This window comes from Crocuta crocuta, unplaced genomic scaffold (assembly GCF_008692635.1).
Source record: "Crocuta crocuta isolate KB4526 unplaced genomic scaffold, BGI_CrCroc_1.0 scaffold343, whole genome shotgun sequence".
Taxonomy (NCBI): Eukaryota; Metazoa; Chordata; class Mammalia; order Carnivora; family Hyaenidae; genus Crocuta; species Crocuta crocuta.
The window spans coordinates 5,182,298-5,201,516 of NW_027532679.1; the positions used below are offsets into that span (position 1 = coordinate 5,182,298).

At 49.2% G+C, this 19,219-nt stretch overlaps 1 protein-coding gene across 1 annotated transcript in view; it reads right to left on the reverse strand.

Moving 5' to 3' along the window:
• Nucleotides 1-664: 664 nt before the first annotated feature.
• CCNJL (cyclin J like) overlaps nucleotides 665-19,219 on the reverse strand; it is a 57,938-nt gene continuing 39,383 nt past the window's right edge. The window contains exons 3-5 of the mRNA XM_077780728.1: nucleotides 5,763-6,065; nucleotides 4,075-4,234; nucleotides 665-2,760 (exon numbers count right to left, since the gene is read on the reverse strand). Coding sequence (XP_077636854.1) covers nucleotides 2,337-2,760; nucleotides 4,075-4,234; nucleotides 5,763-6,065 — 887 coding nt within the window. The 3' untranslated portion in view covers nucleotides 665-2,336. The remainder of the gene's footprint in view (nucleotides 2,761-4,074; nucleotides 4,235-5,762; nucleotides 6,066-19,219) is intronic.

Sequence of the window (19,219 nt, forward strand, 5' to 3'; positions counted from 1 at the left end):
GCCCCATCTAGTCAGGTGAAGGCTGTAAGAGCAAAAACAGGTTTCCTAGAGAAGAAATTCTGCCTCAGAGACTGTAACAGAAATCCTGAGTTTCTGGCTTGCTCTTCAGATTTTGGACTCAACTGAAATATCAACTTACCTGAATTACCAGCCTGCTGGCCTACAAATTCCTAACTTGTCAGCCCCACTGTGTGAGCTAATTCCTTAAAGTAAATCTCTCTGGGGGCACCTGGGTGGCTCAGTTGGATACACGCCTGGCTCTTGATTTTGGCTCAGGTTATGATCTCGCAGTTCGAGGGTTCAAGCCCTGCATTGAGCTCTGCACTGACAGTATGGAGCCTGCTTGGGATTCTCTCTCTCTCTCTCTCTCTCTCTCTGCCCCTTCCTGGCTCATGCGTGCACATGCTCTTTCTCAAAAATAAATAAACACTAAAAAATTTTAAAATAACTCTCTGGCTACCTATATGATGGGTGCTGTTTCTCTGGGGAACCCTGACCACTGGCAGAAGGGCATGGATGTCAAGTTCTATTCCTACTGTGGGTGTGCCCAGGGAGGCCCAGCTCCACAGGAGCGCCTTGTGCAGCCCACCCCCCACAGCCTCTGGACGGGAGCGGAGACACGCACGGGGCTGGCTGAGAGCAGAAGGCCAGGAAGAGAACGGAGACCAAGAGCAGGTGATCTGTTTATTGCAGGACACCCTGTTCTGTGTGCTGGGCTGGCTGTGAGGCTCTACTGGGTGCCCCTCACAAGCCCCGGTCCCAGGCCACATAGACACAGTAACTAGGCATCCAAACTAGTCTCACATAAATAGAAGGAGGTTGGCAAAGGAAAAAGAGAAAAGCAACGCAAACGTGTAGTCTTCCCACACTCCTGTGACACAGTGGCACGGCGCCTTACTCGCGTCACCCCTTCTCATTCTGCTTCTGCACCGAAGCCTTCATCTGCTCTGGGAATCACCTTCGGATCCAATTTGGCAGCACACGGCCGCCTCCCTGGTAGTCCCCGAGCCAGTCTCCCGGACTGACTGGCAAATAAGCTGAGAAAACCAAGATGGGTTCTTCTTAAAACAAACAAAAAATGCTTCTGTGGTTCTTTACACCTCCCAGTTCTGCTGGGTGAACGGTATGTCCCCCTGACTCGGAACCAACAATAAACACAATGAGCACAAGCCACGAGTCAGAATAAAAACATATTGCACGTGGTTACGAGTCTTCCTGAGGGCCCTCTTGCTGCAGGTGCCCAAACACTGGCTTTCGATCCATTCAGTCGCTTGCCTGGCAGGATTTGTGACACACACCCCGTCCATGCCCCGCTCCCTGACTCCAGCTGGCATGAAGCAAACATTCTGCATTATCGGCCTTCCCTGTTAGCCAAAATCATGCACCATAAGCACCTGGTGGAGGTGGTGAAGGTTGTTGGCTGTAAACCTGCCTACCTTTCAACCACCTTTCCTTCTGGGTGGTTGTCGAAGCTCTCCAGGTGAACACAGCATCCGAGATGTGGAATCTTCTTGAACCGAGAACCTGGGGAGTGGCTCTCCCCAACCACATGCTTGCTATTACAAGCTGGGTCTGAACCTACAGCCCTTGCATGGGACAGGCAGTGTGGCGATCAACATTTTTTTCTCTCCTAAGGAATTTTCAAGTATCGCAAAATCCCTGATGCAGTATGTAAACAAGATATCTTACTGAACACGAACAGAAAGCTAGGTCACTTCAGGAACAGCAGCATGTGAAATATCTAAAAGGCCAAATAAGGTTTTAGGTTCGACAACAAAGGCAAGATAGCCGCCCTCCGTGCCTTGGAAGGCCGACAGTCAGGCGTGCACGCAGACACACACAGGCTCTTCTGTATGCAGCCAGGGAAAGAGCACCCAATGTGGCACCTGCTGGGGGTCCTGAGGAAACGTCAGGCAGTACGCTTCTTTCTCAGTGTAGCTGCCACTGGTGAGGAGTAAAGAAATCTTGATGCTAAAAACCAGATATGCTCATGACTGGCGATCTGCATCGTTTCCAGTCTCCCGGCCTCTCACCAGGTCTTTCTCATTGGACGGGTCCCTCCTCCAGAGGACAGTGGCAGAGGCGTCCCCCTGCAGCCCAGCCACACAGTGGAAGATGCTTTCCAGAGGAATGTTCTCAGGGGAGGGGTGTCATGGACCATCTTGCTGGGGGTCAGCTTTATTTTAAAAGAATATGAACCCTCTCTGTTCAAGGGCAACAATGAGGTTGTGGGGATGGCCTCCCCACTGCCTGGCTCCGCTGAGCTCCCCTCACCTGTGTTCTTGTCCTCTGCCCACGTGAGTCTCCAAGGGCTCCCTGTGTGGAATGAAGGTGCCCTATCTGTCGAAACAGCCTGTGGGGAATGCGTGGCTTCCATTGAAGTAGCTGCTTCCGTAGGTGGTGGCAAGGCAGTGCCTAGGCTCAGCTGCAATGGCCATCTGCACGCTGAGGGGCGTGGGGAGGGACATGGGACACATGTCCAAGGGCTGGAGGGTGGGGTACAGGGCATGGAGGGAGGAGCCAGAGCCCCCAGAGAGTAGGCTCCCAGAGCGGTGTGCTTGCAGCGAGTCCCGATAGGCCAAGCACAGGTCCTGCACGGGGGTCTGAAACTGTGTCAGGGCTGGCGTTGTCGGCTGGCTCAGGGTGGGGTAGGTGGGGGGCTGGAACAGCACTTGGGTGGTGGTGGGGGGCGTGCCGGGCACCATTGCCAAGGCCTGGCTCTTGACTGAGACAGCGTCCTTGAAGACATTGTCATAAGCTCTGAAAGGAAAGGACTTGGGTGAGACTTGAGGTCCAAGGCCACAGTGGCAGACACCTGAGAGCTCCTCCCTTCCTTGCTAAGTGGGATTCGAGATCTGTGCATTCGAGACCTGTGCGCTATGACCTCAGGGCGGCACCCAGCCCACACTCACTGCTGGCAGCACTGCCTCCCCTGTTCTCTGACTAAACTCAGGTCTTAGACCTACGCCCCGATTTGCTTCCTACTGAAAACCCCTTCTGACCCCTAAAGATTAGCCTAGCTGTCCCCCAAGCCCCTGTGCTGCCCCATCTTGGCAGTCAACCCCCCAGATAATAACCTCTGGGCTACCACCTAGTCCCCCGTGCCAAGCACAAACTCCAGGAGGAGGGGGCCCTCTGCTCTTGCTCATCACTGCATCCAGGGGGGCTCTTTGCTCAGGTAAGACAGGAACAAATGGAGGCTCAGATCTGAGAAGGGAGCCATCCCATAGCCACAACCATGGTAAAGAGGCAGGGCCGGTGGCCAAGGATCTGGGGGCACCTATGTGCACTCAGATCAGACCATATGCTCTGGTTCTGGGCACCTTCTACAAGCAAAGATTTTAAAACAAGACCTAGGGAACAGGGCAGAGACAAAGGCAGCTACTAGCACAGCTTCCCACCTCAGGAGGCCGAGAGGCAGCTGTCCAGGGGCCTGGCCCCATGGTCAGAAGGGCCAGCATACAGAAGATGCTGCCATATGCTGGGTGGAAGAGGGACGGGCAGCAGCCAGGCTGGGCTTCTCTGTCCTGTCTCCTCCTGTGATCACCACTGAAGACTCGCACCTTCAGTATCAGTTTCATGGTGATGGGTCTGTGTTGCCCCATGCACCTTCTCTTATACACTGCATATGTCCTCCCCAAGTTTCCAAGGGACACTTGCAAGGAGGCCATGGCCTCTTATGTTAAGTCACTCTGGGCTTAGGTGGCTAAGAGGTCAGCTTTGTGGCCACATCTGATAAAAGTAGCTTATCATAAGTCTCTTAGTGTAATTGCCCGTAAGACTGAGGATACACTAGCATTCAGAGCAAACAGCCCAGATACTCAGAAGGGTGTGTACATCGCCTTCTCTTCTCCCCAACTCCTTGACCTTAAAATTGCAAACTCAAAGCTACCCAAAACAAGAAGGACCAATAATGCAAACCTCATTCTATCAGGAGTCACCATGGCCCACTTCCTGTGAGACACCAGCTGGGGAAACTCCCCTAACCCTCTGACTTTGAGAGATCACCTGAGGTGGGTCTCAAGTGCAAGTGCCTCAATTACTTTGGAAACGAAGATTAGGGATGGAACTTACACCAGCAGGATTTCAATGCATGTGCTGAGATGTTCCAGAGAGTAATCTGAGATCCTCTGTAGGTCTCTGGTCCAGTAGGGAGAAAGCTGAAGGCAAATCCTGGAGGCCCCGATGCAGGCTGCGGCCACCACAGAAGGCTGGAATTTGTAGAAAATATGATCTGAAAGAGAATCACAGAAGTCGGCTTCACAAGGCCTCACTGTGGAGTCCCAGTGGCCCTCCTTCCTGCCTTGTGCCTCCTGAGAACCGGCAGACAAGTCATTAGGTTCAAGGCTGTTCATTGCTGCACACAAGCACATGGTGAAAACCGAGAAGCAGTGTGAAGTTCCATTCCTGAATCTTAAACACTTTGGATCTCGGTCTGGGACTTCTGGTGTCAGCCTAGAGTAATGAGTTTTCAAAATTTCGCCCAAACTTCTGCGGGGCTGCAAGGGGCTTGCCGATGGGCTACAAAGAGAACCCATAAAACACATGTCTCTTCTTTGGCTCTTGGAATGACACACCATTTCAAAGGCTTCTGTTTTGGAGTATGACTATAGGCTACTTATTAACAGTGACAAGGCCTGGCCTACAGTGAGCACTCAATAAAAATTTGTTGAATGAACGAATGGTCACAAACATTTGATATTGATAAGTAAAAACCAGCACTTGACTTAGTTTACTGAGGAATCTTCCCCCACCCACAGCTTTACTGACATACGATTGGCAAATAAAAAACTATACATACTTAAGGTGTACAACAAGATCTCTTGGTATACATATATGTCGTGAAATGAATCTTAATGTCCTACTAAGATATCTGGCAATGTGGTGAAGCTGGTATGACTTATGTGCAAAGGAAAACTGTTAAAATTTCCATGCTTCTCCTGAATGGCCCTTGGTTATCTGTGCATTATCATTCTGTCTTACGTTGTTTATGATTTTTGAAGACTTCCACATTTGCCTGTGAAAATATGAGTCAAGGCACAGTCGCAGAATCAGACACCTCAGATTCAAACCTTAGCAATGACCTTGGGTAAGTTACTTCACCTCTTGAGCATCAGTTGAGGAAATGGATTTGTAAAACAGGAATAACAGAAGTGATTTTCAAGTGGTGTCATTGTGAAATTCAGTGACATAATATACACAAAGCACTAAAATAAGGTGTCTGGTACATGGTACGTGCTCAATTAATGCTTGATACTGTAATTGTTTCTATTGTTATAAACCATTTTAGTTTGTGGTGGGTTATCGGGTATTATATGAACAGTATTTCTGACCTGGTATTTTTACCTAATACCTAGATTTTAAGTCAATGGGAACTGTGGAATTCAAACGAAGTCCCCAAACAGGTTACTTTCATTGCTAAACTTTATTACTAACATACCCCACCCCCTACCCTATCTATATAATGATCGCTCTTCTGCAATGACCTACTTGCAAATCTGTCCCATTTGGATCACTTGAGATGTTTCAGGTTACCATAAGAAAAATTACCAGGTGATCAGTAAATTTGCAGGGTGCCAGCTGCCTGGTGTTGGCAGTACACAGGGAGATCCTTGCTCCTCCTCTGTGTATCCCCTGTGAAGTGGCAGTGATCTGGGTGGATGGGCCCCACTCAGCAAGGACTCCCCGGTGGACACTCCTGTCAGATCCCGGCCTCTGTGCGGGTGGGGAAGGGGCTAATGGGTCCTGATGTGGGGCCGCACCTTGCAGGGTAACCTCTAGGAAGTAGTGGGCATACTCCTTGAGGCACTCTTTGGTCTTGCGGGGGCAGGCGGTGGGCCAACTGTGGCAGTGCTGATCCTTCTGGCTGACGGAGGCCGAGAGGTAGTAGTCCAGAAAGTGGGCAGGCGTGGGCACACACAGGTTCCAGCTGAAGGCTTCCAGGAGCAGCAGCTCTGTGCTCAGCAGCTCCTTCTTGGTGAGGGTGAAGTTCTGGCCGTTCAGGACCCTCGTACTGTTTATCTGCTCCAGCTTGGGAACATGGTCCTCCCTGTCTTCGAACTTACCTGCGGGAGAAGCAGACGTTACTGGAAGACAGCCCTTGCCTGCACCCAGGAAGCAAAGGCCCACCTCACGGTGCCTGGACAGCCCTGGCATGGAGCACAGAAAGCCAAAAGGCCCCACTGCCAAGCGACTAAAGGCACACACTCTAGATCTACCAAACCTGGGCTTGAATCCCCAAGCCATCACCTCCAGCTGTGTGATCATGCACAGGTGTCTCACCCTTTCTGTGCCTCAGTTCCCTTGTCTGTAAAATGGAACCTAAACCTCACAAGGCTTTTGTCAGATACAATGAGAAAATGCACACCACATGTTCAGGCCAGTGCATGGAACAGAGAAGGCGCTCACAGCAGTTAGCGGCAGTGGTAAGGGTCTGGAGAATAAGGGAGCCCTCTCTCCACTCCTGCCTGGTCCTCACTAATGCAATCTCAGGACTGGTTGGGGGTCAGACAGCCATAGTCAGAATGCCCTTGCAAATATGATCCTGTCCGCCCACATGTAGAAAAGCCCTTCAGTGGCTCTCCACTGTCCTCAGTACTGGGCTTAAACCCTGTCGATAGCTTTTTAGCTTGAACTCCCTCGGAAACAGATTGCTTAGGAGGTGAGCCTAGGAACAACTGTAAGTGGGAGAAGACAGGAAAGGGAGGAAATCCAGAAAGGGAACATGATCTTGAAGTTATTTGTACCCCTGTGTGTTCACTGCAGCATGAATTACAATAGCCAAGACTGAGAAACAACCTAAGTACCTGACAGATGAATGGACAGAGAAAATGTGGTATTTATATACTATAGAATAATATTCAGCCATGCAAAGAAGGAAATCCTGCCATTTGCTTCAACATGGATAAACCTTGAGGGCATTTTGCTAAGTGAAATAAATCAGGCAGAGAAAGACAAATACTGTATAATTTCACTTATATGCGGAATTGAAAAAAGCCAAACTCAAAGTTACAAAGAACTGACTGGTGACTACCAGAGGCAGAGATAGCAGAAACTTGTGAAGGGGGTCAAAATTGGCCCCGGGCATGTAAGGTGCAGCATGGTGACTAGTTAACAATGCTGTGCTGTCTGACAGGGGCTATGAGAAATCTTAAAAGTTCTCATTACTAGAAAAACATTTGTTAAATGTGTGAGGTGATGGATGTTAACTAAACTTACATATGTACAACAGGCACATCTATCAAATCATTTTTATACACTTGAAAAGTAATACAATGTTACGTGTCAATTATATCTCAACGAAACTGGGGCAGGGGTGACACTGGACTTCCGAGGCGAGGCTGTAAATGGCTGTGCAACTCCTCCCCTCCTCCTCCCCTCCTCCTCCCTTGAAGTGCTGTGCTGAGACCATCACGGAAGGAAGTAAACCTAGCCTGCTGGCGGTGGAGAGGCCGCAAGAACAGAGGTACCTTGGCGATAGCCAGTGCCAACTCAGACAGGAGAATGAACCATCCAGGACCTTCTAGCCCAGCCCTTCCAGCAGCCGTCTGAATGAGCACAGGTTAAACCAGCAGAGGAAACCTCATACAACCCACATCGCTATTTTTTTTTAAATGTTTGTTTATTTTGGGAAGAGAAAGAAAGCATAAGCAGGGGAGGTGCAGAGAGACAGAGGGTGAGAGAGAATCCCAAGCAGGCTCCAGGCTCTGAACTCTTTGCTCAGAGCTTGACGCAGGGCTTGAACTCACAAACCAGGAGATCACGCCCTGAGCTGAAGCTGAAGCTGAACCGACGGAGCCACCCACGTTACTGATGTTTAAATCGTTACAGGTGCCCCACACGTTACTGATGTTTAAATCGCCAGGTTTGGGCATGATTTGTTTGGCGGGAATAGATACTGGAATACACTCATATCTGTGGGCAGTGGCAAAAAAGATCTGAAACCCCACAAACAGGCAGATCACATGGCTCAGAAGGATCAATGACTAATTACCGGAAGACCCTGGAAATAAATGCAATGAAAAAAATGCTACATGGAGTTAGATAAAAACAAAAATTAAACACGAGCCTTGAGTTATCCTCCAAGGTCAAGGGAACTGAGGTATTTACAGAACAATCCCTGGGGTCACCAGTGGTGGAGAGTTCCAGTAGCAGCCTCCACTGGGGGAGGCTCTGCAGGTGGGGCGGCTGCGGGGCCCCCCAGCCTAAACCCACCTCACCCTGCGGAAACCACGGGCACCTGGCTGAGGCCTCCGTCACTGCACTCCCTGAAAGCCCTGTGCCCCTCTTGCCCACGAGCCTGCATCTACACAGCCTGGATCACCCTTCCCCCTCCCCTCTTCACACTGCCAACCTCTCCCTGTCCTTCACCCTCTAAGTCACTGCCCCTTGGAAGCCTTCCCCAAATACCGTCCTCATTCTGGCCGACGCCCACATCACATGGTGATTCCTGAAGCCTGGCCTTGGTGTGGTTGCCTGTGGCCTCTGAGCTGAGCCTAACCGGAGGCAGAACTCTGCTGAGTGTTGAAGAGGTGGCTGAGGGGTGGCCCAGCTGAGCTAAGAAAGCACGCAACAAAGGGTCCACACACCTGTGCACAACTGTGAGCACCCTGTGACCCAGTTCCCATCAGACGTTCATGCTTAGGAGACATGAGGAAGTAACCACTTGAGGCTGCCTTACAGCAGAAACAACACATTTCTCAGGAAGGCCTTAGAACATGTCACCAAGAAATGAAACCTGGGACTCTGGGAAGCCAGTGTCTCTATCTTCCCAGCAAGTCTTAAAAGAGCCCACTAAGTGGGCAAAGATGGTGTGCTGTGAAGCTCTGGTCTTCGACGGGCAGGACCTGAGCAGGTGGAAACATACAAAACAGCGGAGAGTGGAGACTGATGGCTGACCAGGTCCCATGCAGTTTGCAGCCACCCCAGGGCCTCTGCTGCCAGAGCCCTACCCAGCAGGACCCAAGGCTGGCATGGCACCGCCTCCACACCACACACCTTCTCTGGCCTTGCACGGCATGGGCAACTCAGGCAGGAAAGGCAAGGTCAGTGCTGCCCAAGGCGGCCTCCTGTATGCCTGGAAATCCTGGGGTGGGGCTGGTTGACCAGGCCTCACCAGCTCCCATACCCTCCCTAAGTGCGGGACCTCTCCTCTGGCTGTGAGTGCGCATCCCTTCACTCACCTTACTGTGTGTCCTCCAGCGCTCAGTGTCATCAAGGCACTTCTCACGCTCAGATTGCTTAACCACAAGTATTACTATTAAAGGATAGCGCCTGACCAATAGGTCATTAATGGGCCTAAGCCCATGAGGACAGGAACTGTGTGTCTGACCCATTTGCAGTTGTGCCCCAGATCCCAGCACAGTGCCTTATAATTAGCAGCTGCCCAATGAATATTCGTTCAGAGAATGAATGGTAGTCTCTCTCTCTCTCTTTTGTTTAGAGAGTAGGAGTAGGGGAGGGGGTAGAGTGGGAGAGAGAATCCTTTTCTTTTTTTAAAAAAAAATTTTTAATGTTTATTTTTGAGAGAGACAGAGACAGAATATGAGCAGAGGAGGGGCAGAGAGAGATGGAGACATAGAATCCAAAGCAGGCTCCAGGCTCTGAGCTGTCAGCACAGAGCCTGATGTGGGGCTCGATCTCACAGACTACGAGATCATGACCTGAGCTGAAGTCGAACGCCCAACCAACTGAGCCACCCAAGCACCCCGAGAATCTTTTTAAGTTTATTTCTCTTGAGAGAGTGAGAGAGGGGCAGAAAGAGAGGGGAGAGACAGAATTGCAAGCAGGCTCAGTGCTGTCAGCGCAGAGCCTTCAAAGTGGGGCTCGAATCCATGAACCATGAGATCATGACCCAAGCCAAAACCAAGGCTCAGACAGAAAGAGAGAGCAAGAGAGAAGCTTAAGCAGGCTCTACATTCAGCACAGAGTCCGAGGTGGTGGGGCTCGATCTCACAATAGTGAGATCATGACCTGAGCTGAAATCAAGAGTCAGACACTTAATCTACTGAACCGCCTAGGTGCCCAGGTACTCTGTTGATAGTTGAATTTTGGGCTATTTAAATTGTCCTCCGATGATCTCAGATTATTTGTATTCCCTAATTTTTTCTCCAATGATCATATATGCTATGCACAATTTAAAAAGAAAAATGTTTTTTGCAGAACTGTCCAGTTTTCCCTGAACCTTGTGCTGAACTAAGCCAACACTGTTAGTAAGCACTCAGTAGATACAAGTGCTCTTTTCTTCCCCAGGGCAGAAGGGGGCATGGTGAAGGTCACAGCCCCAGCAAAAATGTGCATTGTACTTAGGGTGGCATTAAGACTCTTCCACGCCATTTCTGGCAGCCAGCAATCTAGTCTAACTGGCAGATGTGCTCAATGAGATTAGTTTCCTCCCTGCCCTTGGAGCTTTTCAAACCTTTCAGAGCTCTGCCTTTTCCCCAGTCACCAGGCCCAAGAGGATTAGCCTCAAATGGAAGGGGCTATGGATTACTGAAGAATCTGAATTCACCTGCTCCCCAGGCTGGAGAAGCTTCTTGGGGACCCATCACACTGCAGGCCAGGGCCAGGCAGAGTGGGTCTGAATCCTCAATGAGTTGGCGCTGGACCTAAGAAAGAGCACTGGGGCACCTGGGTGGCTCAGTTGGTTAAGCGTCCGACTTCGGCTCAGGTCATGATTTCACAGTCCGTGGGTTTGAGCCCTGCATCAGGGCTGACAGCTGACAGCACAGAGCCTGGAGCCTGCTTCAGATTCTGTGTCTCCCTCTCTCTCTGCCCCTCCCCCGCTTGCTCTCTGTCTCTCAAAATAAAAAAATGAAAGACATAAAAAATTTTTTAAAAAAAGAAAGAGCACTAAACTCCACAGGCTGTTTGTTTCCTATTTAGGAATATGTCTCCTGAGGAGATGAATTGGCCATGTAGAATGGAAAGTGCTTCAGTAGTTCCCAACACACTGACACGCGCAGTTTTCATGCTGGATCAGGCACTGGATCCTCCCAGGTAAGTTCTGTCCAGATCCCCAGGAGGGCAGAGAAAAGGCTCACAGAACTCAGCTCTACATCTAGGAGCCACTTTACAGTCCCTGCTGTTAACTGCTGGCCAGCAGACCCCAGCTTAGCAACTATTCCCAAGCATAATGCATTTTCACAGCCAGAAAAGATTCTGAGTTTCCTGCTGTTGCACGTGCCTGGCAGACATTTCCTCCCCTCCTCCCATGACTGTGAGCAGGCCAGGCCAGCCTTCCGTCCCCAGTGCCGCCACCAAGCGCCGCCACTCAGCTGCTTGCTCCTTATCAACAAACTGCATTGACAACAGATGCCTGGAAATCTTCAGGCAGGTCCCCTGGGAGGTGTGGGGAACAGAAGTCCGAATCTTTTCAAGTCAGACCAGAGCCACACACACTCTTCGAATCCTTTAATGTACATTTTATTTGGAAAATTTTCAAATCCACAGAAAAGATGAAATAATGAACACAGATAACCCTTCAGCCAGATTCACCAACTGCTGATTTAGAGCCACATTTGTTCTGTGTGTGAGCGCGCGCGTGCGTGTGTGTGTATAAATATTGATTTTGCTGAACCATTTCTAATGAACTTGCAGACATGACATGGCAGCCCTGGACAGCATCCATCCTGGAAGTCATTTTCCTACATAATCATAATGCTATTATTACCAATTCTAAGAATATCAGCATTAATGCAATAACATTTTCTTTCTTTTTTTAAAGTAAGCTCCACACCCAAAATGGAGTTGAACTCACGACCTTGAGTAATCAAGGGTTGCATGCTCCACCGACTGAGTCAGCCAGGTGCCCCAGCAATAACATTTTCTAAAATTCAATCTATATTTGACTTTCCCCTAAGGTACCCAAAATGTCTTTTATAACCTTTGTTTTCTTGTGGATTCATATTCAACAAAGCTCACACATGGTATCCGTTATATCTTTTAGTCCCATTCTTTGTTTTTCATGACACTGACTCTAGATGAATCTAGGCCAGTTTTCTTCTAAAATGTCCTATATTTTGGGAGCACCTGGCTGGCTCAGTTGGCAGGACATGCAATTCTTGATCTCAAGGTCATGCATTCAAGCTCTACGTTGGGCCTAGAGACTACTTTTAAAAAAAAAAGTCCCATATTCTGGACTGTTTCCTTACGATAAAACAGTTTGGGCAAGGAAACTACAGAGGTGATGTTTTGTCCTTCTTACCAGATCACATCAGGAGTTATATAACGTCAGTTTGTCCCAGCAATAGCGATGCTACATTTGATCGCTTGGTTAAAGTGGTGACACCAGATCTCTCCATTTTATTTATTTATTTATTTATTTATTTATTTATTTCAGATCTCTCCATTTTAAAGGTACCATTTTCCTGTGAAATTAATAAGTAATCTGTGAGGTGATGCCTTCAGATTCTCTGAATATCCTGTTTCCCAACAACCTTTATTTTTTAAGTTTATTTATTTAAAGACAGAGACAGCATGGGCAGGGGAGAGGCAGAGAGAGAGGGAGAAGAGAGAGAATCGCAAGTGGGGCTCGAACCCACGAAACTGTGAGATCATGACCTGAGCCCAAACCGAGAGTCAGCTGTTTAACCCACTGAGCACTCCCAGGCATCCCTCCCGCCGCCAACAACCTTTAACTCAATGATATGGCATCCAGGAAGGATTCTTTCCTCAATAAATAATCACACTGGGGTTAAAAAGAACTTTTAACAATTCTATCATTCTATCTACATTTTTCTTTTTGGATGTTCACATTGTTCCAAATTTGACCAGTGGGAGCACTATCATCATACTTGTAAAATTAAAAAAAAAAGTCCTAAAACTACTGAAGCGCTCAGCCTGGGTCTGGAGACCAGGCACAGACACATGAGCCCTTAGTGCGGATGGCAGTGGTGAAACCTGCAAATAATGCCCTATAGGACCCCCTGCACCCCCGGCTGACCAGTCCCAGCTCCTCCTGCTACCCCCAAGGGCTGGTGCGCAGACAACTGGGAGAGCCCCAGCCATTCCTGGCATGTCCCACAGTTACTGGACTGAAGACCGCAAGTCCAGCCAAGTGGTCTAACTCGACCACAGCGGCAAGACACTGTCAGTCCAGCAAGCCTCAGGGGGAACTCTCACAGACTGGCTTTTCTTTCCTTTTCTTTTTTTAATAGCATTTTTGTTTGTTGTGGTAAAATGCACATAACATACAATTTACCATTTTAACCATACAGTTCAGTGGCATTCGGTACATTCACATTGTTGTGCAACCAATCACCAGAACTCTTTTCATCTTGCAAAACAAACTGCACACCCATGAAACCCAGTAACTCACGGTCCCTGGGTCCCCTCCGCTGGTAACCACCATTCTATTTTCTGTCTCTACGGACAGACTACTCTAAAGACTGGCTTTGCTTCTTCCACTTCTGGTCCTAGCAGTCAAGCCTTCACCAGACCAAATAGGATTCCTGACTTTTCTGAATTAGGGCTGAGAGAAACAATATCTTTAATTGGTTAAAAAATATTTTATTTTAGAGGCACCTGGGTGGCTCAGTTGGTTAAGCGTCTGACTCTTGATTTCAGCTCAGGTCATGGTCTCATGGTTCGTGAGTTTGAGTCCTGTGTTGGGGTCCGTGCTGACAGCACAGAACCTGCTTGGGACTCTCTCTCTGCCCCTCCCCCGGTTCTCTCTCTCTCTCTCTCTCTCTTTGTAAAATAAATAAACTGTAAAAAAAGTTTTAGTTTGGAAAAATTTAAATATACCAAAAAAGAGAGAAATGTTATAATGAGCCCCCAAGAACACATTACCCATCTCCAACAACCATCAACCTTTATACTGCCTTCAGAAAAATTCCTAAACAAAACGGTGCACATGCAGAGTAGAATCCTATAAAAAGTCAATGCCGCCCTATCTGTGATGTCCAGGCCCCGGGCTGCTCACACACTACTGAACAGACTGCTTGACACACTACTCGCTGTGAACTCCCTCATAGACAACGCTTCGTGCCCAGCAAGACACCTCTTTACAGACTTGTTCAGGGTTACCTGCTGCCCATTCAGGAGCTACACTTAGGCTCAGGGATGCAGCCACAGTTTCCTGGCTAAAGAAAACCAGATTTTAAAGCAATAGCTGGTTCCTCTTCTCCCCTAAAGAAATGTAAGCTTTTAAACACAGGCAAAGCTACTGTTCCCCAGGAAGGGCCATTCTCCTATTTTGAAGGTTTCCTCTCTCTTTTCATCTGAGAAAGAGAAAAAATCTGAATAGGAACTGAGACCCCATGGCTGCCCCCCACCTGTCCTGGTGCTGATGATAAAGGGAGGTGAGAGAGGTAGGTCAGGGGATGAAGAGCCGCTCCACTGGCTTCCCAGCCTTACCTGGCCCTCTGGGCGGGCCTGGTGTTCTCGGAGGGCACTGTGGGAAGGACGGGGAAGGACTAGGCAGTAGAGATGGCAGGAGCCAAAGAGGAAAGAGGGGGCTGTGGTGGAGAGCTTCCCCCAGTACCCAGGGGAGGAAGTATGGGCCCATTAGTTCCCAGGCAGGACCAGGCTGAGTGGAGACCTTTCTGATGCTAATTCTTTCTTCCTTGGATTCTTCCTTCCTTGGGGGAGAGAAGTGGCTATGAGGAGGGGCATATATTTAACGTGAGCTGAGAATATTTAATTGGGGCTGAGAATGTTGTGACCCCAGGGTGCCCAGATTCTGGGGGAGGTCCTGACAGGAAACTGGCTGAGAATGTCCTCCCCAGTATCGGGCCATCACTTGGAAACCCGTACCTTAAAGGGTGGTAGGGAAGCTCAGGAGATAGCACAGGTAACGAGATTGATACAGATCCTAGGGCACAGAAAACACTCTGAAAACAACAGCGGCTGCTGTTCTATTACTTACTGAACACGGTACTTATTCTTTGCAGCCTAGACCTAGATCTTCTTCTAAAGTCCTGTTAGTTAAGTACAGATGAACCAAAGTTGGTAGCCAGTTCTACAAGACTTTTTCTTACAGGCTTTGAAAAAGCAGTAGAAATAAGTTCAAGGAAAGGTTCCCAACCCCAACTCAATGCCACTGGCCAGGCTATGCTGGACACTAGAGTGGCCCCAGCCTCCTTCCCCTGGACTGTGACCTTGAACTCTACCCTGGGGCTGCAGGTTCTAAGGTTCACATAGAGGGAGGCAAAGGGGAGATGGGTCCACAGCCTTTCCCGGATGGGTCCACCCCACAGGGGTGGGACTTTCCCAGGTCACCGAGCTAATCAGCAAGAGACAGAGAATGTGTGAACCAGGATGTGAGATCTGGGTGCACAGGGACTTTGCTGCCAGGTGTCACCACAGCAGGGCAGGCACCAAGAAACACAGGCAGCACCCAGGGAGGGGAAGCCTCCATGTCAGCACTCAGCACATCCTGGTAACATGCCTGGAGGCTGGGACCGTTCCCCACTTGCAATCAGAAGCATTGAGTGAATTGCTCCAATCACCCAGCCCAAAAGGGACAAAGCAAAACTGGAAAATCCGGCAATCTGTTCCATGAGGTCAGGGGTCACATGTGTCCTGCAGAACATCACAGATCCCTTTTAGCCAGTACAGCATCTGGCATAAGGTGAATAAAGATCTGCTTTCTTAAAAATGATGAGTAAGGGCGCCTGGGTGGCTCAGTAGGTTAAGTATCTGACTTCGGCTCAGGTCATGATCTCATGGTTCATGGGTTCGAGCCCCGCGTCAGGCTCTGTGCTGACAGCTAGCTCAGAGCCTGGAGCCTGTTTCAGATTCTGTATCTCCNATAAATAAAACATTAAAAATTTTTTTTTAAAAACGATGAGTAAATGGCTCCTAAGTCCAGAGCATCTCAGAGTCACCAGGATCCCTACAATCCCAGAGTTTCCATGAATACATCTGTCTGGGTGCAGGGATTCCCACAGTTGTGGGTGTGAGGCCAGTTGTGCCCCCTCCCCACCTAACAGCCCTGTTCTCCACACACATGCTTGTCTTCATCCTCCTCTCTGCCTCTGCTAGTTTAGCAGTTTAATCTCAGAGCCTTTCCACTAAAGATTAGTGCAACCAACAGGCCCTACTTTTTTCTTCCAATGAGAGGACTGAAGTTGAAGAGTGTATCTCTATCCAGACACTTCCTGTAATAAAGGACCACCCTCTTCCCATCCACCTAAACCAGCTTTTTCATTAAAAAAAAATTCTTTGGCTTGGGGCACCTGGGTGTCTCAGTCATTTAAGGGTCTGACTCTTGATCTTGGCTCAGGTCATGATCTCACAGTTCATGAGTTCAAGCCCTGCATGGGGCTCCATGCTGACAGTGTGAAGCCTGCTTGGGATTCTCTCTCTCTCTCTCTCTCTCTCTCTCTCTCTCTCAAAACAAATAAATAAATAAACTTAAAAAAATTCTCTGGCTTTTTGTATTTTACTGGAGGCCAGAAGGGGGCTTCTTCCTGGTCTCCCTAGAGCACATTCCTCACACGTCCAGCAGGCGGGTGTCTTCCTGAGGAACCATGGGAGACATTTTGAGCAAAACATGACAGAGAAGCCAGGAAACCACTCTGAGGACAGCACCCTCTGAAAGGCTGTTTTACTTTGCTTTTACGGAGGGCAGGGGGCACTATGATGAACCACCTGGGGTTCTACGGAGGCGCAGCCATTCACTGGCTGTGAGGGCTGGGCAAGGCGATGGGGCAGGGGTGGCATGAAGGCTCAGCCTGTTGGAATAGTGCCCAGTGTTCCCCCAAACACTGGATCTTGCTCTTGTGGACTTCCATGGACTCAGGGCCAGTGGTACAATTGCAGTCACAGGGATCAAGACAGGTTAGTTTCTGGATAGGATCTGATACGGGAGAGAGAGAAAGCCAGGGACAGAGTACAAAATCCCTGCAGCTAAAGGCAGTGCTTGGGTGCTCTCTGGGGAAGTGGGAAGTTGTGCAGACTCTGGGAGCGCCCTTCCCACTCTGCCCTTACCCTGCTGCAGGTCTGGAGATCAGGAAATGTCCTGGAGAAAAAAGACTCTGATCTTAGCCAAAGCTGGCTCAGGGGCCAGCTGGGTAGACCTGGCATGAAGGGGGACCTAGGACTCCTGAGAGGGTTTCATCCCTCCTGAGGACACAAAGAAAGGTCGTTACAGTGGCTTACAGCCTCCGGGAGACGGTGTGAGTGGAAGCAATGTCTACAGTCCCCATCACTGAAGAAGACTCAGTCCACACGGACGTACGTCCTCTGTGCTGAGCAAAGCGGAGAACGAAACAGATCAGGTCCCTGTCCACACGCTACCTCCCTCCTCACAGGGCCTGTCTCCCTAAAAGCAGGTTGTTCCATCCATGGCCAGTATCTCCAGCCTCTGGCACAGACAAGGGCACATTAAATGTTGAAGGAAAGAATGAATAAAAGCACATTTCTGACTGGCCAAGTCAATTCCTGAGTCCAACTTTGGAAACAGAGACTAGAGGTGAGGTTGCAGTTGGTTGTTTTCTTAAATGCCTCCCAGGTCAGAGGTGGCATGTGGCCAGCTGGGTCACACACTGACTTCCCTTCTGGCTGAGAGAACTTCACTGTCTCAGGATGAAGCAACTGGTACAATGACTTCACCTGGTGATCCCAGCAGATCCTGGTCTCCTGTGCTCCACTCTTCAACCAATTTCACTATCTGGGGGCACCTGGGTGGCTTAGTCAATTGAATGTCTGACTTTGGTTCAGGTCATCATCTCATGGTTTGTGGGTTTGAGCCCCGTGTCGGGTTCTGTGCTGATGGCTCAGAGCCTGGAGCCTGCTTCCTTCAGATTGTGTCTTCTCTTTCTCAGAAGTAAATACACATTTTAAAAAAAGGTAAAAAAAAAAAAATAAAAAAGAAATAATTTCATTACTTAAAAGCAGGGCTGTGGGGTGAGGGCCTGTCAGGTACCTGGCTGGCAGGCAGCAGGGGCCAGGGCTGAGCAAGCGCTTCATGTGGAGGAACAGTGTTCTTTCTGGGAAAGGGGTACGCTGCTCTGCAGAATGCTCCCTCCCACCTCACGGGGGTTGCTCTGGACCAGGCCTGATGGGGCTGCAGCTGCGAGAAGCAGACAACAAGTCCTTCTGGGCTACAGGGTCACAGGTGCAGAGTTTGGGGGTCCCAGCTGGACCTCCGCTGAGCACGGAAGAAGAGGAGGAGAGGCAACATAAGTCACTTCTCTCAAGGTTAGAAAGTGAGCTGCTTTCAGACCCGAGACCTATTCCTGAGGCCGGAGGTGTTCATCCAGCTCGCATGTGGCTCTCAGGAAAGGGAGCCGGGAGTCTCCTAGCAACCTCGCCGTCTGCTAGCCGGTCTCCCAGGTGCAGCCGGAGGGACGCAATCCAGCTGTAGGACAAAGGCTGCTGTTGTACGGTGGCTGAGAGCAAGGACTCAGGGAGACGGCTACCTGGGTCCCCGTCCATGTGCCCTTGGGCAAGTCACCTTAGTGGGCCTCAGCTTCCTCCTTTATCAAGGAGGGGAAATAATACTGCCTATTTTATAGGACTGTTTCGAGGATCAAATGAGGAAATCCACACAAAGAACTCTGAACACAGCTTGGCATCTAAACAACATATTATTAGCCATTTCCCTGATCACTGGGGCCAGGATCTGCCCTCTACCCCCAGGTTTTGATTACAGAAAAAAAAATATAGTGAGTTTGCCAGTAATTTTTATTTCATTCTTTATATTTTTCTCTATTTTCTAATTTCCTACAAGGAACAAATATCACTCTCCCACTGGAAAAAAAAAACAGTTTAAAATTCTCAGAAGACGCCACTGATGGGACCCTAGAAGCCAGAACTGGCAGAGTCACTGGCTGAGAAGTTTCCAGAACATGGGTCTGTCCTAATCCAAGACTATCCCAATGTGAACCTGCTTTACAATGCACAAATCACACTTTCCTAGAAGAGTTCCAGGAACCCCAACATGTCAAATGACGAAGAAGACACTTTTCCTGTCTAGACACTGAAATGCTTATAATTAAACCGAAGACTCAGAAGGCAGGGAGAGGCAACAGATACTCCTTTAAGACAGTCTCAAAAATCCAGGCAGGGGCATCTGGGTACTTTAGTCCACTGGATGTCCAGCTCTTGGTTTCAGCTCAAATCATAATCTCACAGTTTGTGAGATCAAGTCCTGCACTGGGCTCTGTGCTGACAGTGGAGTCTGCTTGGGATTCGCTCTCTCCTTTTCTCTTTCTCTCCTCCCATACTCATGCTCTCTCTCCTTGCTTTTAAAATAAATAGACTTTTAATG